The following is a 24,616-nucleotide window of genomic DNA, read 5'->3' as shown; positions in this document are numbered from 1 at the left end:
CTAAAAACAAAAAAAGGAAAAGGGAAAGGAATATAAAGTATTAGCAAACAAATGGGTGGAATCTTAGCCTTTCTCTTTGGTCTTCAGAGTAAATTTTTATTTTTTAAAATAATGTGCGAAGCCATAAGTTACATTTGATAGCACCCTAATCCCATTGACAAGAAGACATCCTTGAAGAAAGAACAATTTACTCTCTGGAATGCACGCTTGATGGGGTTTTCAGCTCTAAGCTGTGTGGCACTGATGTGGCAAAAAGTTAGCCATAATTGAAATGGCATTCATTACTAATGAAAATTAGGTAAAAACATGATGTTTTTCATATTAAAAATTAAGATATGTTCATCATAAAATATTTAGAAAGTATACAGAAAATAGAAAATAGATTAAAACAAAAATATATAACTTTATCACTCAGAGGAAATGACAATATTTTGGTGTATATGCTTTCAGTATTCAGTTACTTTATATATAAAATGGGATCATAATGCATTGCAGTCTTAGAAGTAGCTTTATTTTTCAAGTCCATCATGGGTATCTTTCTAATTCACTATATATTTTGCAACTCCAAATATTCCACTAGATCGATATTTCATCCTAGCATAATAATTCTTAAATGTACACTCTCATATGTACAACTTTTCTCATTTTTCGATGATGATATTCTTAAGGAAATGTCTTGTAACTAAAATTGTTAATGCAAAAGGTTCATAAAACTTTGGACATTTGATATATACTGGCAAAATATTTTTCAAAAATATTTAAGGAGACTGGCATGCATAGGCATGCCCACTTATCTGGATGCTTACTGACACTGTACATAATCTATTATAGATTATATAAGTGTTACTTTTATAATACAAAGATATATAAAGTAATGCAATTTTAAAATACATTAGATGGCCGTGGTTTTGATTAAAGTGACTAAGTCTGCAATAATATAAAAATAGAATATGGTTCTACTGGGCAAAATATTGACCATTAAATTTCACCTTTGAAATGACCCCTGCGTTCAGATTGCATTTTTACAATATAAAACCAATAGCTTGAACCACTCATTAAGAAAGAAAATCAAACCGGTTGTTGGAAATCATATAGAAAATGAAGTAAGTAGGTAGATTATATGAATAGGAAGAACATACCGACTTAACATCTAAAATTTGATTGACAAGTTTTGAAGCCAACCATGGCACTAATGTTCAATGTATAGCATCGACCACAGAGAAAAGGTTCATTGTATATAGTTTTGAAATGTAATCACCAATGTATTTAAACCATTTAGATATTTCAAATAATACAGGCTAAATATTTGTGGCGTTGATTTTTTGCAGTTTGAAATCAAAAGTTCTGGTTTCAGGAAGAAATTCTGAGCATGCCCTAAAATAATTTAATATACATTTTTTAAAACCAGAGATCTGAGAAAAAAATTACATTTTCAATATCATTATTATTGCAGAGGTTATAGTCTAAATAGGCTGTTTGATCTATCTGGACCCCAAATATACCTTTTACAGTGACTTTATGCTCTCCAGTTCCTGGGGTGGGGATGATGTCCACATGAACAGATATCTGACCCACTGAATCTTTGGAGGAGCGACCTGCAAAATAAGCAGAAGTTTATTGGCCTGAACTTTCAGACTACTTAGTAATGGACATCTACATTCTCAGTATAAGGGACTTTAAAGTGTGTTCACGGAAATGAATGGTTCTTTTCATTAATAGCACAGAATAAGTATTGAGAAATGTTCACTAAAGTTAATTTGCTATGCAGGTTTGAGGCTTGGGTAATAATCATATTTAACCCCTCGAGCTAAAATTTCATATGCTCCTTAGATATCATAAGACACCCTGTTAATATTATTGTTAAAAGAACTTGTAGTTGCCTTACTAGACACTTAATAAAGCTCTATTAATTGTTTATGTACAAAGATGTGTCATTGCCTTTCATTTCTTTGTTAAAAGTGTCTCTACAATGTGCCATACCAAAGCATCAGGGACACAAAGATGGCTCTATACAGCACCTGCTGTTATGAAGCCCACAGTAGGCTGGGAGAGACTGACATATAAACATATTGCTATAATATAGTGGGATAAGTTCTATAATAGATACATTTACAAGGTCTATTGATGGCATAAAAAAGAGTAGTCAATTCTACTGTGGTAAAGGTTAGTCAAGGGTTAAACATGTATTAGAAAGTGCCTGTGATTTGGGATCATATAAACTTGAATTCAAATCATAGTTATGCCATTACTGGTTCTGTAATCAGAATTTGCTTTATTCTCAAGTCTTGGTTTTCTCATTTGTAAACTAGGGGTAATAACACTAACCTCTTATTATACACACATTTATTAAAATATCACCAAGAACATATAATTTTTTTCCACAAATAGAAGTACATGCTCTATCCTTTACCTCCGTCTTTTCAGCTAAAAATACATAATAGAGATCATTCCATTTCAGTATATATAAAGCTATCCTTCACTCTTTAATATAGCATGGACTATCACAGCATTAACTACAAAGTAATGTTCAATGAGTACTTGCTTGAAAATGAATCACTGAGCTGTTTACAAGTATTAAAACATTAAAACACTTAAAATTATGTTTGGTCTTTATTCCATTATATGAACATAATATAGTTTATTTAACTATATTTTGTTTTTTTCAAGCCCTTGCTGTTATAAGCAACTGTAATGAATAATTCTTTTTCATATTTACAAGTTTATCTATAGTATAATTTCTAGAAGTGAAATTCATTTGTCACAGGTGGGTGGAAATTTAATTTTACCGCATAGAGATTTTAACAATTAACACTCTCATATGCAATATATAATATCAACAAGAATCTTACTTTTGTAAAATAAATGGCTAATGACCAAAGCTGAAAATAAAAGATTCTAAGAGACTTTCAATTTCTAACTTCAGAGAATCACTGGATTTGGGCAGGAACTTCTCAACAGGACCCGCTGAAAAGAGCCAGTTCACCACCATGACCCCTGTCCTCTCTCCCCAGCCATTTGATAATAAAAGATTGAAAGATAGAAAGTGATCACTTTGGGCTATTCTTTGCTCCATGCGAAGGGAAGAGAGGAAATGTTTTCTTTTCCTGAGGCAAAAGGAAGAAAACTCCAAGAGAGATACTCCTAAACTCTGGGAGTGCCAGCAAGATGGGCATTTCATTTTTGGACTGCTTGCCTACTTAGCAGACAGTATGACCTGAGCATGGCCAAGTGGGCGACAACCAGCCACAGAGTGTCCCAGGACCACCTCTTTAAATTCACGGTTGCTAAGAAGTCTGGGACTTGGTTCCTGAATGGACTTGAAGTGCCCGTGTTGGGGACAAGAGAGGGAAGATGTGATCGTGGGCTATGGTCTTGTCGGGGATCGTCACAGATGGGGCAAAAAGGCAGGCACCTCAGAGGACTGTGACATGCTGGTAGCAGGTGAAGTGCAGCAGGAATAAATGACCAAGTCTTTAGCCTTGAAAGAGTCCATCAATGCCCTCAGAGAGCTATTTGGAAGTGAGTCTCACACCAGCCAGCTCTACCAAGCTTCTACTTCCTCAAAGACAATGAACTAGAACAGCTCTTAACACTAACCCAATAGATAATGACCACTAATCGTCACCAGTGAAGTTTAAATAAAGAGTTATCTTTTCCCTCTCTTTCTTACCTCCTCAACACCCAGGAAACTACTACCAGAAGAAAGAGGAAGGGTACACATGAGAAAAGCTCACGCCTTCTCCTCTTCCTCCTTCTAGTGCTAACGTTACCATATTTGCCTGCTTGTGAAGAGGAGGGAACTCTTAATCCAATAAGTGATTAAAGCTTTAATGTGAGCAGGAGGAGGTCTTAAAAACCTGAACAACATTCTTTTTTTTTTTTTTTTTTTTTTCTGTGAGGACGATCACCCTGAGCTAACATCCGATGCCAAGGAAGATTGGCCCTGGGCTAATATCCCTGCCCATCTTCCTCTACTTTATATGGGACGCCGCCACAGCATGGCGTGACAAGCAGTGCGTCCGTGTGCACCCAGGATCCGAACTTGTGAACCCCGGGCCGCCAAAGCAGAGTGTGTGCACTTAACTGCTGTGCCACCGGGCCAGCCCCCTGAATAACTTTCTAATAGTACAAGTAACTAATATAGGATGGACCTGGACTGTGATATAGGTAAGGAAGATGTCTATGCAGTAAAAACTGGGGTTCACAAGAGAAGTTGATAACATATTTTGCAAAAATAAAATAGTTTAACATCATCCCTCAATTGGTGACATCTTTATGATATGTCTTCCTATTCAAGAATAGAGTATATCTTACCATTATTCAAGTCTCCGTTTGTGTACTTCAATTATATTTTACATTTTTCTTCATGTGAATATTGCACATTTTTAAAAGTTTATTCCTAGGTATTTTATCTTACCCTATTTTAAATGAAACCATTTCCTCCATTATATTGTATAATAGGAAGGCTAGTGATTTTTGTATATTAATTTTTTTATCCAGCCAACTGACTGAATTTTTAAATGAAAGATTTTTCACTTAATCCTTTTGAATTTTGCAGGTATACTATCATATTATCTTCAATCAATGAAACATTTAGCTTTCTTTTTCCAGTTTCTATACCATTTATTGTTTGCTTTGGCTAATTTTATTGGCTTTTATTTCTAATACTATATTATATGATAGGTTTAAAAGTAGATGGGCTTGTTATCCTCCCTTTGGCTCTCCAAATTCACATTCTACCCTTCTCCGCTCTGCCCTCTGCCCTCACAGGCTGATCTGTATGGACAATTTCAGTGGTCACTTCTACACTTTAGTATCTAGTTGGCTTTGGTCAATGGAAAGTCCTAGCAAGAGATTGGAAGGAGAGAGGAGAGGCAGGTCAGATATTTATTTCTGTAGTCTCCTTCTTGTGAAGTCACCTTTTTTTTTTCGTGAGGAAGATTGGCCCTGAGCTAGCATCTGCCAATCCTCCTCTTTTTTTTGCTGAGGAAGACTGGCCCTGGGTTAACATCCATGCCCATCTTCCTCTACTTTATATGGGACACCGCCACAGCATGGCTTGACAAGCGGTGCGTCAGTGTGCGCCTGGGATCCGAACCGGCGAACCCCGGGCCACTGCAGCAGAGCAGTGAAGTCAACTTTTGGTGGCTGAATTTTGCAACTAAAAATCACAATTTCTTTCAAGCAGCCCTTATCAGGTGACAATTCTTTTGTGGCTCCAGTAGCTTCTTACCCCCCTTATTACTTTTGTTGCAAGGAGGTTAGTTTACTATTCCTTCTGGCTTTCTTATATCCTGCCCATAATTTTGTACATCACTCCTTTATTAAATCCTCCTCAAATAATCTTAATTTGGGTGTGCCACCTGATTCCTTCTAGGATCTTGATTAATAAAGTTAACATCTTTGATTTGCTTACAACTTTAATGGATATACTTCTAGTATTTTCCCAATACTCTTTTTTTTTATTTAATTTTTTGTTTATTTCAGTAACATTGGTTTATAACCCCAATACTCTTAGGTTTTGTGGAACATTGATACAATTTGCGGGGACACGACTTAAAATATGGACACTCTACTTAGCAACTGTTATCATTACGGATTTCTCAGGGGAGAAAATGGCTAAGGAGGCTCTTCTGCATGTGCACACATGTGGATGCATAAAACAGAATAGTGCGTCTTGGTAATTGCAAATATTTCAGTATGGATGGAGCATACAGAGAGTAGCAAGAGGAAACAGAAAATCCTGGTACCTTGAATGCTATTTAAAAGTCTTTAGACATTATCCTACAGCTGCTGAGAATTCTCTTTTTTTTGACCATGAGTGGCATAGTCAGATTTATTTTTTGAAAGAATTTCATCTGTGTAGAAAAATGGATCATTCTCATCACCCCATTCTCGTCTGGAAAGCCTCACACTTGCATCTCATTATACCTCGAATCAAGTCCTAAAACCCAGGCCTTCACTAGGATGCCTCTAGTCACCTTTACTTCATATGCACTGCTGGTCCATGCTATTATCTTTGGCCTAATTCTTCAAAACTTTCTTCATGTTTTCACCAAGACAAACCACATATTTGCAACATCCTTCCTCCATTATCTTATGAAGCCCTGCCCAAATACCTCTACTATAAAATAGTTTCATTTTTATTATTCTATAAATAATCTGTAGTTGTATTCCTGATTTCCTCAAATACTATAATATAGTACAAAAACCCTGAACAATGGAGTCAGACTTCTCTGATTATGAACCTGGTCTCAGTCACTCATTAACAGTTAATTAAAACTCCATGAACTTTCATTTCCTTATTTGTAAAGTGAGGATAAAACCACCTTCCTGACAGTATTGTGGTGAGGCTAGAAAGAGATAATTTAAAAAAATATGTAATGTGCCTTGCACACAACAGCTGCCTAGTAAATGGATCCAAGTTTGTTATGATAATCAATTCTAAAGAGTGTTTCAAAGTTGTTAAATCCCTCGGAGATTCATGCATAATGCTCATATAAAAATTACGGGAAAAATCTGTGGATATTATGGTTATCTAAATCAAAGACTGCCAGAAGACAACTCCAGAGTGACTGGAGTTTTCCCCAACAACTCTGGGATTCCTTCTTTCTTCTAAGACTTTCTTCTAAGACTTTCTGGGTTGCGTACAATAGAGATGGCAGGTTTTTAAGAGCCCTCACATGTCTAATAGGGAAAACTCCCTCTATGATATAAAAACTTTGATTAACCAATGGTTCAGTGAAATGAGTTTTATTGATTAATAAAGGTTTTTTGTTAGTTTGTATGTTTAACTATTGTTGAAATCACATTTAATGAGAAAAGGCCTCCCAGCAACACTGAAAATGCATCCAGGTTATATGTTTGTCTCTGTTGTTATACTGAAAATCAGAGCTTGCCAGTGCCTGGATTTGTGGTTAAGATTTTATAAGTGGTCTTATATGTATTGTTATATGCTGTAATGTATCAATGGCTGGCTTCTGCCTAGAGTAAACATGAGGAAATGATGGTCGGGCAAGTTATTGATTTAACGTATTTGTAAATGAAAAAACCTTCCATCGAAGCACTCACCAGGAGGTGTTATTTCTTCATCTGAGTTTCTAATCACCAAGGTAATTTTTAGGCATTAATTATGCTGTTATAGAATTTGAAAGATTTCTATGGTAGAAAATAGAAAATTCTAATTAGGAAAACATGAGTTTCTGTTTGGTGCTCTTAGTTATGGAAAAAAAAATTATGCTTTTTCAAAACAACTAGCAGCTAAAGAGATGTGCCTAAAACCTTTTAAAAGGTATTTTTTAAATGCACAAATATGTTTTCCCTGAATTGCTTTTCTGTAGTCTTCCACGTGTACATTCCAGCTCTGTGTGTGTTGCGGTGTTTTCTAAAGAGATATGAAGGGTTGCATTGGGGGAAAAACATTAAAAATCATACTGATGTACTCAGCAGTGCCTGAACACTTTTGTGAAACCTCCTGGGTGGAAACATTTACTAAACTCTCAAAATATGTTTCCTTTTCTAACACAAAATGTGAAATTTACTGCTTAATCAAGTCAAACATAGTCTTGAGAACTGACTGCTTAATGTGGCACAACTTTAGAAAAGTGGAATTAGGAATGTAATAGTTTGTGACAATTATGAGTAAAAGAAACTGGTTTAAAGGGTTTATCATTATTGCAATTATTGCTTAATAGTCATGCCATTCTTAATTGTCATTTTAGAACTCCAGGTTCGTGTTTTCATGGCCCATTGTTCATTCCACTCGCTAGCACCCTTGTTATGCTTAGTATGGTAGTTAACTATGCAGATTTTTTCTTTCTAATAACATTCCGTAATGGCAGGAAACCTCTATTAATAATCCATACTGCTTATCTCTAATTCATGCAATAAACTTACAAATATTCTTTTGATATATATTAAATGACCAACTTATATTTATTCATTGATTAAATATGCAAGCCGTCCTCACTTTGCACGCTGTCAATATGCTCGAATTTTGGTTCCCACAGTTTAGTTAAATAATACCCGTCTCCCAGTGACACTTTCAAATTTCAGTTATTTTAGTATATTAAGGGTGTATCATTGCATAAAGTACAAACTTTCCTGCTAGTTTCTTAGTCCACAAATCACTATGTAGCAGGTCAAATCACTAGATAACAGATATGTATCATCATCAATGACCAATCATATCACTTCTTTCAAAGTCTGTAGGTGATTGGTTGCTGTGCATCTGTTCAGTACACACACAGCAAATTGTGTAGTTGTGTTGCCACTGTGTTTCCCAGTGATAAATCCATGTACATCTTACAAATATGGATAATCGAAAGCGAGAATTGGCCAGCAAAGATGAAAGTGCAGCAAAGAAACAAAGTGATAGCTGCTGGAGTGATATTTGCATAGAATGTAAATGAGTTAACAGAAAAAGTACTGACCCTAGGAATATTGACATTACTGCCAATGGAGAGACTCAAGAGAAGCAGCCAAAGAACTTAGTGAAGGTGAACTTATTGGCATAAATGAGGACAAAGATGAATAGGTCCTAGTGGAAGCGACGTTGGAGAAAAACTTCACATTAAAGGAACTTGAGATATATAACAACATTGAAAGCAGAAAGGATAAACTGTTGGTAATTGATCCAAAATTTGGAGCAGTATTACAATCCACCAAGACATAGAAAAGCTACTCACTCCTTAGAGCTATATGATGAGAAGAAAAAGGCAAGCACTGTTCAAACTATTCTTGCTAAGACTTTAAAAAGAAATGAAACACTTTAATTCTCAAGGTTTCTAATGTTTCCAATTACAGTGTATTAAATAAATGTTTTACTACTTTTTCATTTCCCTATGCATTTATAACTGACAGTAAAAAGTTATTGCTTGTTCGTTTCTTCTGACAAAGCATTTTTAAAAATCAGGGTAGAATCATAATTTTTCCCATTAATTAGCAAGATTGTTTTGCACAGTTTCAGTTTGCAGTTATTTTTACGGTCCTGCATTACTGTGCAAAGTGAGGACTGTCTGCACATATATTTGAATTGATTCATTTAATACTTTTGCAGATGCTGAAACTATAGAAGCTGCTTAATTCAGAGAGTTATGTGTGTTATACTGTGCAATACATTTTTCCTCCCGTTTGTTGGGTTTGGTTCCCTACAGCCCTGAATCTGATTCTCCAGCCTTTGTGCATGGTGAAGTCTGTCAATTGCCTATCCAAGGATAAAAATGGAATTGAGAAAAAGCATTTTCAACTTGAAGAAAGTCTGTATCCATCAGGCAGTTATTTGCCAAAAAAATAAAAAAGGCAACATATAAGTGATTTCCATTTACCATAGAATGAAATATGAAAATAATCTAACATGGTGCTTTTTATTCATTTATTTAACAATTTATATGAGCACTTAATAGAAATTTAATCAGAGATGATGCCTGTTATATAATCTTGTCTATTCTAAATCCATGGGAATTAGACTATTGTTCCTCAAATCAACATCTGGGCCTCTAGAATGTGTCCTTTGTCACCAACATTATTGGGTCATGAATACCAAACTCTCCCCCCCAGAAATGAGTAGTGCTCATAGAGTAAACATTGGCAAAGGGCAAGAGGATGAAAGAACTGATTGCTTTATATGAAGACCTTTCCAGAAAAGCAGCTTTTGAGGATAAAAGATCCTGATTACTATCAGATTATGATATAGTATTATATAAACACCCTAATAGAGTTAGTCTCTCACCCAACATAATTTTAGTACATTCTGTGCGGGAACAAATAATCTTATAAACATTTAGTAATGATTACTTATGTAATGTTTTAAGTTGATAATTACCCCCAAGTCCTCCATTAGATCCTGTAGCATCATAGCTTCTCAAGTGATCCTTACAGGTTAACTAAACTGCTTAACCCCTGACAAAGGGGTTTGAATCTGTCCCCATGGACATTTGCTGAGACCCAAAAAGGAAGGACGTGAGAATTCATGATGGATGACCCCTCTGGCAACATCGCAGTTCAATATCAGAGCTGATGTGACCTACAGCTCTTCCCACCTTCAGGTCTAGGACTCCAGGTGGGAGTAAACCTACCTCCATTCAGTTCTCTAAGTTGTTAGCTATCGTCAAAGATAGTGGGGATTGAATAAACCAGGAAGTGGCTTGACTTAAACCCTTTTCTTCCTCTTATCCCTTCTTGTGCTTTCCTCCAGTTTCTTCCCCATTCTTTGCTTATTAACTGCAGGTCATTTAATACATATTTGAAGTAATTCAAGGTAATAATAACAATAATGGCTACAATTTTTGACTACTTATGTGTGCCAGGCATTGTGCTAAATGCTTTAGGTGTAAGATGTTGCTTTGATATCAGATGAAGGTATCATGTACATTTTACAGATGGTCAAATTGGGGCCCAGATATTAGTTACCTGTCAAAGGCAATAAATGGAAAAACTGAGATTTGACCTCAGATCTCTGACATGCTGTGATGTTCTTTGAATAACTTCTCTTCTACTCTCTTCTTTCCCTCTCCCCCCGCCTTTTTTACATCAAAGAGGAAAAAGCAAACTCTGTCTTGGTGTCTTGTTTATGACATTTAAAATCTTGCTGAACTAAAAGGCAGAAGAGGATGTGAAATTGAAGATGAAAAACATACTACATAGACATAAAGTACCTAGATATCTTAAGATTATGGTTTTTTTGTGTGATAACATTTAGTTTACATTTGCAATTTTTTATATTAAACTCCACGGTAATCATTTAAATGTATATTTAAATTAATTTTGCCTCCTGGGACTCTGCTTTCATATCTCTCTGTGCTTTATCCTTAAACTTACTACTGATTGAATCATCTTATATTGCTACTTTATATCAGTGAGGTTCCATGACTATAGCATGCTGAAATGTGTTGATGAAAAATTAATCAGTGATTAACAAGATTTGAGATAAGTGTCAAATCCTTGAAGTAAGTCGCTATGCTAGTTGGATAGGCTTTTAGAATTGTTTTGGAAAGTTCAGTTATCCTAACTTGAAATATTTTAGGATTGAAAAATATAAACAGTTTTTAGAATTAAAGAATGTCAGAACTAGAGGGGACCTTGGAAACTATTTGGTCTAATCTCTTTGTTTTAGGGATAAGGAAGTTGAGGCTAAGTGTCTTAAATAAGTTGCCATAGCTGGGCAGTATCAGTGGTGGGTCTTATTTTCAGCAAGCTCTCTTTCCACTGACAAGCTAGTTTGTCTCAAAGGGTCTTTTTGAATCCACACAATGGGATAGACAGTCAAAGCATAGTAGAATTTGGGAAGTATATAGAATGTGGATATGGCCAATCACTGCTGTTTTTGCCTACTTGGAAACTCAGAAGTGGCAAAAATCAGAACACTAAACTTTCAACCCTGACTAGTGCCTGAGAACTATTCATAATGTGGTCAGTCACTACCTATTTCACCTGAGCTGTCAGCATCTCTCTTCCAAAATCTGCTCATGCTCCGTAATTACTAGTAAACACTACTTCCTAGGAGAGAAAAAGATGAGAAAGATTACTTCCAAATGGCAGTGTGTATTCACACTAGGTAAATCATTATTGGCAGGTAGAGACTAAGGTATGATGCGTTTTGAGTGATGAAAGCTTTAGGACGTGTCTTTTCTTCTTGGTCGTCCTTGAAGTCAATAAATGTAGTAGTGGGAACTGAGCTAGTTCAGATGAGTGGAGTTAGGCTAGGGGCTATGCATCCCTAGCTTCAAATGGTTGGCTCTATCAGTAACCAAAGATTGTTGACAAGTGGCTAAGAGTAATCCAGTTTACCTGAACATGTTATCTAAATAGATCTTCTTATTTGAGCATAAATAAACATATAAAACTCAATAAGGGGTTTCTGAAAAAAATTCTACAGCACAAGAAAAGGGCAATAATATCTCAAGGACTCAGAGGGGAAAGCCTATCTCTGGAAACTATGTTCCTGAAGAAACCAGAATAAAAAAATGGAGCCATAATCTAATAATAATAATTATAATAATAAAAGCAAATTTCTTGAGCTAAAAAAAGCCCTGAATTTTTAAAGATTTCAATTTGTTCCAGAAAAATTCATAAAACACAAACTATACCCAGGTATAGCCAGGTAAAAAGGAGGAGAAGAAGAAAAGAAGAAGGAGAAGGAAGAAGAAATATATCCAAGGGTAAAAGGGAGATCATTTCAAATTTCAGCTGGCCTATATCTATCGTCACAAAATAAAATTTAGAAGGAAATGGAACAATGCCTACAACATTATGAGGGAGAGAGTCTATGATCCTGGAAGTTTAAATCCAGTCAAATTGTTTCTCATGTGTGAATGAAACAAAAAGCAATTTTTAAAAATTCAAAAGTTAAAATTTATAATGTAGACACTCACACAGACACATATACACATATATATATATCTTTTCAGAGAAGACAACTCAACCAGAGAGACATATTTCAACCAAAAGAACCTAAGACTGTAGAAGTTGTGTTGTTCGGTTGTTCAGTTCAGTGGTGAAATAATGAAATTATTGGTGAAATAATGAAATTATGGGCATACTCAGTGGAGATTTTCCTTAACAAACTAAATGGGTATTGATCTATGTCCGCTTTCCACCACACAGATGTATTCTCTCTTGTAACATAATAGCTACAGAGGCAAGTTACCATCTTTGGAGGAAAATTGTGGATTCAAACACTTAAAAACAAATTCTGTGAATAGATGATTATGGAGTGTAAAATTTCCTTAGTAGCAGCTCAGAGAAGCTCATAGCAATCCCTTAGTTATAGAGGTTTTGGAAGTTTGGTGTTGTGGGTATTAGCTATGGCACAAGTTCTACTCAATATTGTGTTAAAATAGAATGGCAGGACCCTAGCAATAATGAGAGAAGAATAAAAAGACAAACCCTGGGAAGAAAAATTTAAAATTATAGAGAAAGTCTACAAAAATGGATTTGAAGTTCACCTGAGGTTTTTACACTATGTGAAGTTTCATACAAGGAAAGAGAAAAACATGAAAATTATTACACCTGATTAAGAATAAAACAAAGAGAGCAACATGACAATTAGTCAACAGCCACTCCCCACCAAATCCCTCTGGGGAACTGCTTTTATTGTTAAAACAGCTGCAGCTCTAGGAAATTGGGGTGGAGTTCTTACCCTGTTTTATTTTTTTCAGAGTGATCTCTGATGTTGTAATGCATATTTATTTGATCTTAGTCTGTCTCTCCCACCAAAATATAAGCTCCGTGAGGAAAAGATCTTTGCCTTGGTCACAACACAGTGTTGTGTACCCAACACAATACCTAGTACATAGGAGGTACTCAGTACACTTTTGCCAAATATACAAAGTTACAAAATTTGAAAGAAAGGTTAAGAATAATGTGTAAAAGATAAGTTTGAGGTTTTAGATAATAACTATAAAATGATAAACTGGGTTTATAACCCTGGAGTTTTATCATCATTTACATCTCTGTTTTGATTTACAGCTTTTAAAAAAGAGAGAAAAATATAGAAACAGTTATGATCCCAAGAATACTTCTCCCCGTTCCCATTCTCCGTTATCATGGATTCAGAACTTATTATTCCTTGAATTTTCTATACCTTTATTGATCAATCTATAAATATTACATATTCATAAATATCATATATATTACTTAATAGGTTTAAAAAATATTTATAAATGGTGTTATCGTAAATATGATTCTACATTTTGCTTACTTCATTCAATACGGTTTTAGAGGTTTAATAGACGTTGCTGTAGTTCATTCATTTTCAACTACTGCATAGGATACTATTTTATGAATAGATCGTAACTTATGAATTCCCCTATTAATGATTATTTAGGTTGTTTCCAATATTTTGCCATAGCAAATATAGCAACAAAATAGCAACACACTTTCATTAGACATTTTTATATATGTCTCCTGTTGAGATTTTTATCAGCAGTGCATTGAATTTATAGATTAATTTGGAAATTGGCACTTTAATGATATTTTTGTATGGTCCATGAGCATAGACTTCTCTCCATTTATTCAGCTATTCTTTTACGTCTTGTCTTGAATAAAATTTCAAATTTTTTTCTTAGAGGTTTAATACTTATTCTCCTAAAATTATTTGTAGGTATCCTATTGTTTTATTGCCATTTTAAATGGAATTTTTTTATTATTTCATATTCTAATTGGCTATTGTGTAATTGTGTAAAGGAATGCTGTTGAGTTTGTATGTTGATTTTGTAATGAGCAATCTTGTTAAACCTTCCTATTAGTTCTAATAGTTTCTCTATAGATTTGCTTATGCTTTTTATATAGATAATTGTTGTCTGCTTATAAGGATTTTCTTTTTCTTTTTCAATTCTCTTGTTTTTGGGTAGAGAAGAAGATAATGATCTCCCTAATTGATTTTATGTGTCTATAATCTTGATATGAAAACTTAACATGAAGAGTATGAAAAGAAGACCTTGCTAAAGTAATTTACATGTATAACTGCAGTATTTCTAAATGAAATCCTGATGAAACGCAACCCTTTCACCAAGTACAGTTTATCTTAATAAGAAAAGGTTGGTTTAAACTATTATCCTAATAAATATCACTGAAAATTGTCTCATAAATTCTGAAAAAGTATTTGATAAATTTCAGTTCCCATTCATGATAAAAACACTTAGATAATTCAGATTTGGAGGATGGTTCCTAAATGTGATAAAGAATATTTTTAAAAAACAGCAACCAACATCATACCTACATGTGAATCATTAGAAACTTCCTTTTAAAATCAGTAACAAAATAAGCCTATGCAAAATAATAAATACAGTGGTCTGAAAATTTATATGAAGGTAATGATTTAAAAATAGAAAATATAGTATGGCTCTTGGAAATGGTGACTAATTTTTTTGCAACAATATGCTTATATAAAAACTAACAACAATTGAAAAATTAACAAGAGAGTTTCTTGAATTAACTTGATAAAAAATAAAAACTCAAATAGTTACATGATTTTGGATGATAATATATCATTTTCAAAGCAGAAAAGATAAAAAAAATATATATCCTGAAATAAACCTAATTAAAAATGTGATAAAACCATGAAATTTGATTTAGGCATAAAAGAATAATTAAAAATACAAGAAACATATATCTCTGAAGTTAAGATAAAATACATTAAGGATGTCACTTATTTGCATATTTAGTAATAGATTTACTGCAATCCTAATGAGAATTCCAAAGGCTTTTTAAAACATTTTTTTACAGAATCCAAATTTCATTTGGAAATATACTAACAATAGAAACTAATAACTTACTAAAAGCAGAACCTATTAAAAATAACTAAGAACTTATTAAAGTTTGTTAAATAAATAGTAACTAAGAACATTGAAAAACAGAGAAATAAAAATTTATTATTCTTATAAAATATTTAAGCATTTTATTAAGCAACAATAATTAAATTGATCTAATTCTGGTCTATATGTGGTCAGACAGAATAGCATAAAAGGTTCAGAAAGAGAATTCTAATATGTTTAGGAAACCAATGGCAAAAAGAATCATTAGTGGGAAGGGGCAGGATTATTCCATAATTTGTGGGAGAATTGGTTACTATTTGAGGAAAAACTTTCATCTACATCCTCAACATATATTTTATACAAAAACAAATTCTGGTAAAAAGTTAAAATTGAAAAATCAAACTATGAAAAAGGAAGAAAATATAGATGAATTTTTATTAGATATTTGCCTGTGGAAAGACTTCCTGGACTTAAAATTAAAGACATAAATCACAAAGGGAAACACATTGAAAACATTCATAGGTCAAAGACATCATATGCAAGTAATCAACCAAGAAAATGTTTGCAAATGTTATAGTTACTATCCTTAAAGTATAAATAAATCATACAAATTAATAAAATAGATTCTAAGCTACCAGTAAATAAATGAATAAAGGTCATAAACAGATAATTCACAGAAAGAGAAATTCAACTAGTAATAAATGTTGAAAATGTTTAACTTTTGTAATCAAATTAATATAGTATATATTTAAATAAGATACCTAGTATTACCTATCACATTAGCAAATATTTAAAACAAATACAACCACCTAATGCTGGAGATTTTCTGAAAAAAATCTAATTCTAATCCACTCTTGATGGGCATGGAATTTGGAACAAATTTTTAGTTGGAAAGCTACTTGGGTATTACATGCTTTATAGCTATCCAGAACTTTGGGTTCAGTAATTCCACTTACAGAATTCTATTCAAAATGTAATTCTAAATACAGAAAATATTTACATGGGAAAATGTTAGTAAATGTTATTTAAAATGCTGTTTGAAAATGAGAAACAAATATTTTGTAATTGGGGAATAAATCAATAAATTATAAATATCTATGTGATTGGATATAAGCATGACACACTGACAAGGAGTTATAATATCACATAAAATACTTCTATTGAAATGCTGTATGAAAGAGATACATAATTGCATATAAAGCTTGTGAAGTATCTAAAACAAATATAAAATTGCAAGAAAACATAACAGTTTAATAATTTTGTGAGTAGTCTTTTCCTTTTTTATACCGTTCCATATTTTCTATTTTTTCCAATATTTGTATATTACCTTTATAATCAAAATAAAACAAACTTAGTTAAAACAATGTTTTAAACATGTGTCAAAAGAGCTAGATGTAGTATTGACTAAAACAAAACTTATCAACAAATAGTAATTTTTAATTCCTGATTAGAGAGGTTTGAAACAATGTATTCATATATTTTTGCAGAACAGTTTGATAAAGAGATTAAAAAATACCTTAATTTTTTAGGATTCCTACAAGTTGCCCCAGAGAGTAATTCACAAGTATTTTTAAAAATTCAACCAGCCTATGCATTGACCTTCCTACGTCTTTAGATGTTACCTTATTTCTCATATTTAATCATCAAATATCTTGAATGTATGGTCCCTATTTGCTCACTTATTTCCCACTGAGTTTTCTATCATCTCATCTCATCTTACAGAATAATTCCGGACATTTTGAGAGTCTCCAAGGATCTCTTTTTTAACAAAATATGTATATTTTTCCAGTTCCTTCTTATGTGCTATGCCCTTGGCCACAACATGGTTAGTCACCTCCTTGCAGTCCTTTCCCCCTTGGCTTCCTTCACTGTCTGCTTTCTTGGTTCACTGTCTACTTCTCTGGTTTACTCATTCTCTGTCTTCCTAGTAGCTTCCTCTTCTTTCAGCTTTTTGTTCTGTGACATCTCCCAATATCAGTTCTTGGTGCTCTCCTCTCTTTTATCGATACTTCTTGGTTTTATAGTTTTAACTCTCATCTTTATTCTATTAATTTTTAAATATATTTCTAGTCCTCACTCTGATCTTTCAACTGAACTCCATTTCTAATTGTCTAATGGATATCCTCACTTGATGTTTTCCTCTTAGCTTAACCTTATGAAGTCCAAAAATTAACTTAGGGTGTTCTGAAACCTCTTCTAGTTCTCAACTTCCCCATTTCCAACCTTGATAACACTATTTTTCCTGCTATCCATCTTCAAATCATTGAAAACCCCGTGGAACTTTTCCTCTGCTTTATTTGTTGATTCTAACCAATAAGTAAATCCTGTCAGTTATTCTTTGTATAGCTTATATGGTCCAATCTCTATTTCTACATTCTACTCTCTCTGTTTAGGGCCTTATCACTATATCTAGATATCCTATCACCTTCCAAGAAGTCATTTTGCTTTCATATACTTCTATTATATTTTATATAACTTAGCAGGAATAAGCTTCCCGAGATGCAAATTCCATCCTGTTACACTTCTCCTCCTAAATCCAAGGCCTCTTGTTGCTTTGAGGGGAAATTCCAAATTCCCTAAGTGACTCTTGGCTTTAGAAATTCTGCCTCCATCAACTAAAATCAAATTTATCTCTCACTACACTCAACAGTATCCCTTTTCATAGCCTTCTTTCCTTATATTCAAATACTAGCCCACTTCCACACTCGGCCATCTCTTCATGGCTTTCCCAGTCTCTCCATCCTGTGTTGTTCACTATCACTTGGAGCCACTTCTGTGTCCTTATCCATACCAACCATTTTGGCACTTAATATGCTGCCTCATGGTGTATTCCTGTGTTTTTTCTACCGATCTAAACTTATTGCGTCATGAAGTTACACCAAGATTTAAAAAGTTTCAATGTTAAACTTAAAACTTTTTAATTGTATAACACACTTGATAATATCTAGTATTGGCAAAGGTGGTGAGATAACTGATGTAAAAAAAAAATGTTGCTAATCGGAAAGCAAGGTTTGGAGATGCGACATCATCATGAGGCGGCATGTGTAGCAGGGAAGCGCTCAGCCTCTGGGCCACACCGCCTGGATTTGAATTCAGGCCCCACCACATATTAGCTGGGTGACCTTGGGCAAGTTACTTAACCTGTCTGGGCTTCAACTCTCTATTCTGTAAAATAGGAATAATAGCACTAGCCTCACTCAATTGTTGTAAAGATTGAATGAGTTATCACCTATAAGGGACTTAACAAAACTATCTGGCATATAGACAGTCCTCCATATTACTGTTATTGTTTATTAAAATATTAAACTACTTATCCTCTTTGACCTAGCCATTTCTTTTCTTTGAACCTGTCTTACAGAAATACTTGCATAAATACACAAAGACATATATGACTAAAGAAGTTCATGGCAACATTTTTATAATTGTTAAAAATATGAGAGAAAACCTATATGTTTATAAGCAGTAAGATAGTGAGTACATCATCCTATATCTTATTATGAAATATTATGAATCCACACTAAAAGAGTGAAGGAAATCTGTATATAAGATATGAAAAGATATGTAAGAAAAATCAAATAGCACACCAGCATGCACAGTATCCAATTTAGGGGGGAAGAAAGAAGAATATAAGTTTTATATGTGTGTGATTGAAGGTCTGGGAGGATAAACATTAAAGTGCACACAGTAGAGATGGAATCAGCTGAGTGTATTAGCTTTTCCGTCCTACACTTTCATGTTATCTGATTTGTTTTTAGTGAGCATCTACCACTTATTAATTAAAAGGTTTGAATATATTTTAAAAAACCCAGAAGATTAGAGGAGGAAAATGTAGATGATGAGCTCAGTTCACTGATTTAAAACCCTGGGTTCTTCCTATCTGTGGGAATACACACTTCGCTGATGTGGCTGTCATTTTGACTAGGATTTTATCCACCCCGCCAAGCAGATATCAGGAACAAATTGCTGAATGCAGCATGTGAGCAAGTAATTGAACAGTGCTGAGAGAAAGTTGGTAATGCGCATTGATGGGTAGATGGAGCAGTGTCCACAGTGATCTGGTAATAGCTACCTGAGTGACAGCAGAAGACAGGACTGGCTTCCTTACAGTAATCAGTCTAGAATGCTCACCCAGCAGAACACCAAGAAACAGCAGTAAAAGCTGTTATAAAAAATCAGCTTTGTTATGAACAATAATACACAGAGAGCCAAGAGATGACCGCAGTTATCAACATTAGCTCCCATGTTCAGAGCATTTGGCTGAGAGTTCTTTTAGTGCCAAAGACCAAAAACTGGCCAAAAACAGGCGAAAAAACTGAGGCGAGCGTTGAAACAGTAAAATGGAACTCTCACCATCACTCTGAGGCAGCTACTCTGCAGGAGGTGGGCATACACAAATTAACTACTCTGCAGAAAAGGCGACAGGACTTGGTAATGTATTGCTCTGAACTTTGTATCAAAAACTCGTCTAATCCAATGTAATTCAGCAAGGACAACGTAACAGGATAGAAGCAACTGTAATGGATAGAATGAACAACATTTGTCAGAAGGGAAATAAAGAATAGGTGTGGTTCTACTTCCCAGCAGATATAGTGGACATAGAAAACTTAATGCAAGAAATCCTCTGCATTTCCTTTTCTGCTTTCCTTCTCTTTTCTTTTTTCAGTCTATTTTGCTTATTGATCATTACACAGTACTGAATAAGACTTATAAATCTGAAATATGTAAAAATTGAGTTACAGTATAGACTTTAAAAATAAATGAATTAAATATGATTTCTTCATTTGGTTATTAATATATTAAACTTGCCACTTTGAGAGGTGTCGTGGGGGGAAAAAAAACCCATGAAATGAGTGTATTGTATTCTCTATGGAGAAGTGGAATAAAATATAAATATAAAATTCTACTTGAAGGTACTGATTTTTGTAATCCAAAAGTTTTGGGTTTGAATCCTGGCTCTGCCATTTACTAGCTGTGGCCTTGGGCAATCTTTTTTTTTTAATATATAATTTTAAAAAATCTTTTTAACGTCTCTGAGACTCAGTTTCTTTGTCTGTGGGACTGGGATAATCACATCTCCTTCACCGGATTGTGAGGACAAAATGAGGTACCACCGGCTGAACTCACCATCAGGTGCTTATCAAAGTCAGTTTCTTTATGTCCTCTCATTTTAATTTGGGTAAGGTGACCTATTTATTTATTTTAAAAATCCATTTCCTGTTTATAGCAAAATCCATGTTGTTTTAAAGGAAAATATCTGGAATATATTGATTTGATTTTAGCTTTGATAAGTTAAGCCTTAGATTTGATTAAGTAGACTACTTTAAACATCTGCTCTTCTAGAAATGCTTACTTTCTTCCAGAAACCTTGAATTTTCTGGCAAGTGGAGGGAAATTGGCTTTTGTTTTTAAGAATGCAGCAAGAGGGGCCGGCCCGGTGGCGCAAGCGGTTAAGTGCGCGCGCTCCGCTGCGGCGGCCCGGGGTTCGCTGGTTCGGATCCCGGGCGCGCACCGAAGTACTGCTTGGTAAGCCATGCTGTGGCGGCGTCCCATATAAAGTGGAGGAAGATGGGCACCGATGTTAGCCCAGGGCCGTCTTCCTCAGCAAAAAAAGAGGAAAATTGGCGGATGTTAGCTCAGGGCTGATCTCCTCACAAAAAAAAAAAAAAAAAAGAATGCAGCAAGAATACGTACCTTTTGGGGAGATTTTAAGATTTTAAGTAAACTTATAAATACAAAATCAACTGTTTGTCTGAAACCATTAGAAAAAAAGCAAAGGGTCTCAGAAATAATCCCCAAAGACTGTGTTCTTTACAACTACTATCACTCTAACGACGTCACAAGTTCAAACAATGCTAAAGAACTCCCAGGTATGGCATAGTATTAAAAATTACTTTTCTTTCCAAAGAAAACATTGAATCCAACTCTGAAAAAGGATCAACATGCATAGAGAAACAGAGATAAGAGACAGTGTTCTCAAGGAGTTTAAATACTGGTTTCTAGTAATTTTCACAGCCCTGTACACCCCTGTGCCCTGTGGCTTGGTTCTAACTTGAGACTTGCCAGCGTTTTCACAATTCATTCCACTCTTTATTTAAAATATTTAGGATTAGACCTCTGTCGGAGCCAACCAATGGTTGCATTCAGAATGCAGGATTTGCCATAGAACTGGACACCTCCCCCCCACCCCCAAAGTCAGGCTTAACGTATAATATATTTTTTAGAAAAAGTTAAAAAAAACATAGTAAATCCAGGATTTGAGGCTGAGGTCAAATGCCATCTTCTCCATGCCACCCTCCCTGACCTCTCCACCAGGAAACAGTCTCCTCTGATAAAACTTCATTTATAATTTGTTTAAAGCTCTTAGTATTTTCCACTTTGATTATGGTTATTTGTATACAAAATGCATGTATTTCTGATTCAGCAAATTGTAAACTTCCTAAGGACAGAGATTTTTGCCAAATTCCTCTGTTTAACCCCCATGCCTAGCCCAGCACCATGAACTCAACATGGCCCCAGTAACAGAGCACAGCAGAGGGCTTGAGACCCAGGCTCTGGAGTCAGACGCTCGAGTCTGGAGTAAAGCTCATAACTCAGGGTGTGACTTGGAGCGATTCCTTAATCTCTCTAACCCTTGGTTCCTTATGTGAAAAGTGGGATAATAACAGTATATACCTCCTAGTGTTACTGTGAAGATTGAATGATGTAAAGCATTTAGTGGGGTGCCTACCATATAATAAATGCTCAATAAATAAGGACACTCTCTCCAAAAGCAGATGCATTCAGAACTCTGGGTATGGGTAAGGCACTTGTGCAGTTAGTTTACCTTGTGGGTTTTTTTTTGGTAATTAAAGCTGACAAAATGACAAAGAAATTAAGTTTGACCACCCAGCTCCCCCTAAGGAATCCACAAATGGTTCGCAGGCTTTGTACAGTAATATCTTTTAGTGACATACAACCTTTGAAATGATCTACTGACCAAATATGGAGCATGTGCATTCTTAAATTTGTTTTTAAACAAACTCCTTCAAATTAGAAATTTCTCCTGTGAAACACTTGCAAAACTTTATAAAGTTCCTTACATCATATATTCTCAGTCATTCTGAATAAAATTTCAAACTTAAGTTCTTGCTCAAATCTACTGAAAAGCAAGAAGATTCAACCACACTGTGTGTGTTTAAGAGACAGAATCAGAGAAACATAACTACAGTCTACGAAGCCCTCGATTTCTGTTGCAATATCAATAACAATACGTTTGCTTAATAAATGGACTTCTCTTCTATAATTCAATAAAATAGCAAACCATTACCAAAGACAGATTTTTGTTTTATTTACAAAAGTCCTTCTTACAGGAGTGGGAAACAGGTAGTCCAGCAAGGATGTACAGTAGTTTCACACACAGAGGCTTTTTGCTTCCCAAAGAAGGCAGAGACAGCACTTTGCCCAGGGTATGACAACTAGCCCTGGGTTATTCTCCCTGTCTGCAAAGACTTGTTGTCAACAATTGCAGGCAACACTGGCCCAGTGTCCAAGAACAATGTTTACACTGAGCAGAAATATTCATGAATTTTGCCTGTTAAGGAGCAGGAGCACATTGCTAGCAAAGCATTTAAGCCACAGAGTTATATTGGTCTGACCAAGTCCTGCTCTGTTCTAGCTGCATCCTCATTGCTTGAAACCAGCACTGAGTCATTCATTTATTCATTCATTCAGGCGTCCACCAACCATTTACTGGGCACCTATATCTCAGGCACTAAAAGTAGTTTAGTGTGGTGATTCCCACCCCTCACGCTGTACATTATAAACACCCCTGAGGACTTTTAAGAACATAGATACGGGCTCCATTCCAGGCCAATTAAATTAGAATCTCTGGGGTGGAGTTCCGGCCTTTGCCTTTTTTTGAAGTTCTGCAGGTGGTTTTTATTCTGTCAAGGATGAGAACTACAGGTATAGCGACTCCCAATCAAGACAGACAAACCTTTGTAGGAGCTCATAGGCGGAGAGGTCGAGAAGTAGACAGGCACTCACAGTCCAGTAGGATCTGTGCTCTGATAGGGAAGAGAGGGGGCATGGGGGGCACACAGGAGGAGCGCCTCATGGAGACCAGGGGTGGACTGGCTCAGTGTCAGGGAAGGCTTCCACTAGGGCCTGGTTCCGGAGCTAAACCTCAAAGAACAATCTCGGTGACCTTCCTCTGCACGTTGAAGCTGCCGTTTCCCTAACAGTGGCCCCTCTTGGATCTCAGCCACCTGGTCAAGACAAGGACTGAGTATGCTGTCTTGCTGACGGGCACTGAATGTGGATTGTTTGACCCTTCCCTAGGGGCCACTGTTTACCTGTGTCTCTGTGGGTTTCCTGCTGATCGCCTCTCCCTCTGGCTTCACTACCCAGCAGGTCCTGTAGCCTATGTCTCAGGCAGCGAATCCTAACCCCCAGCTGGGAACAAACACCTGACAAGTTCCCCTGCTGATGCAGCATCCTTTGGAAATGAGGAAATTACTCATCTAGACATAGAGAACAGAGCTGTTTTGGATTTAGGTAGGGCTGGGTTCAGATCATTTATTAGGCTTTAGCCTCTACGTTTTCTTAAAGCACAGGGAGGACTCCATTTTGTTTGATTTTTCTCATGCTGTCTATTGTAATGACATTCTGCTTCAGTGGCCTCTCGGAATAATAGTGTCTGTGAGCAACTCAAAGGTCTCCAGGACATTGCTGCCACAGGACTGCTCTGTGCGGGCACTGGAAGGAGGTGTTGAAATGGAAATATTATCCCAACAGAAATAACGTGGTCTTAAGGGAACTGCTGACTTCAGAGACGAAAGAACAGAGGGGAGTCTGCCCTCAGAGGAGTGGCCTCTTATTTTCTGGAATCAAGATTTAGAACTAGAGCTTCTTCCAGGGAATCGGAGAGTCAGGGGAAGGGGAATCCCTTTAGAAAAAAGATGTCAGTGATCCCAAAAAACTTCTACCACCCCAGTCAAAATAAAGTGTCTACAAGCAAACCTACACCTAGACTCAGGGGTGTTGCAGCTGTGATTTTTAAATGCAATCTGAAACTTTTAGTTGTTTGTCTTCACTGAAAAATAATTGAAAATAACCTACAAATGTTAGACACCTACAACTATTAGACAGCTGGCTAAGTACAGTTTAGCCCATCTTTATGATGGGAAAATATACATGCTTTTAAACTCATACTCACAGGGATTTTTAACTGACACACGAAGGTGTTTTTTTAATATAATATTATTAGAAAAAAATCCGGTCACACTATGATATACAATATGGTATATGCAATGCTAGAGCATGGATGACAATGTGGGCCAGCTGGTCCGGTGTCAGATTAAGAAAAGGCTGACTATATAAAG

The 24,616-nt window shown here is 35.4% G+C and overlaps 1 protein-coding gene across 2 annotated transcripts in view; it reads right to left on the bottom strand.

Annotated features, from left to right (window-relative positions):
* Positions 1–24,616, bottom strand: part of UNC13C (unc-13 homolog C) — a 590,924-nt gene that overhangs the window by 9,614 nt on the left and 556,694 nt on the right. For both annotated transcript variants that reach the window (XM_058541619.1, XM_058541618.1), the window contains one exon: positions 1,503–1,595. In XM_058541619.1, the coding sequence (XP_058397602.1) occupies positions 1,503–1,595 (93 nt within the window). The remainder of the gene's footprint in view (positions 1–1,502; positions 1,596–24,616) is intronic.

This window comes from Diceros bicornis, chromosome 5, assembly GCF_020826845.1.
Source record: "Diceros bicornis minor isolate mBicDic1 chromosome 5, mDicBic1.mat.cur, whole genome shotgun sequence".
Lineage (NCBI taxonomy): Eukaryota > Metazoa > Chordata > Mammalia > Perissodactyla > Rhinocerotidae > Diceros > Diceros bicornis.
The sequence above is the reverse complement of the archived record's forward strand: the minus strand, read 5'-3'. Positions and strand labels throughout refer to the sequence as shown.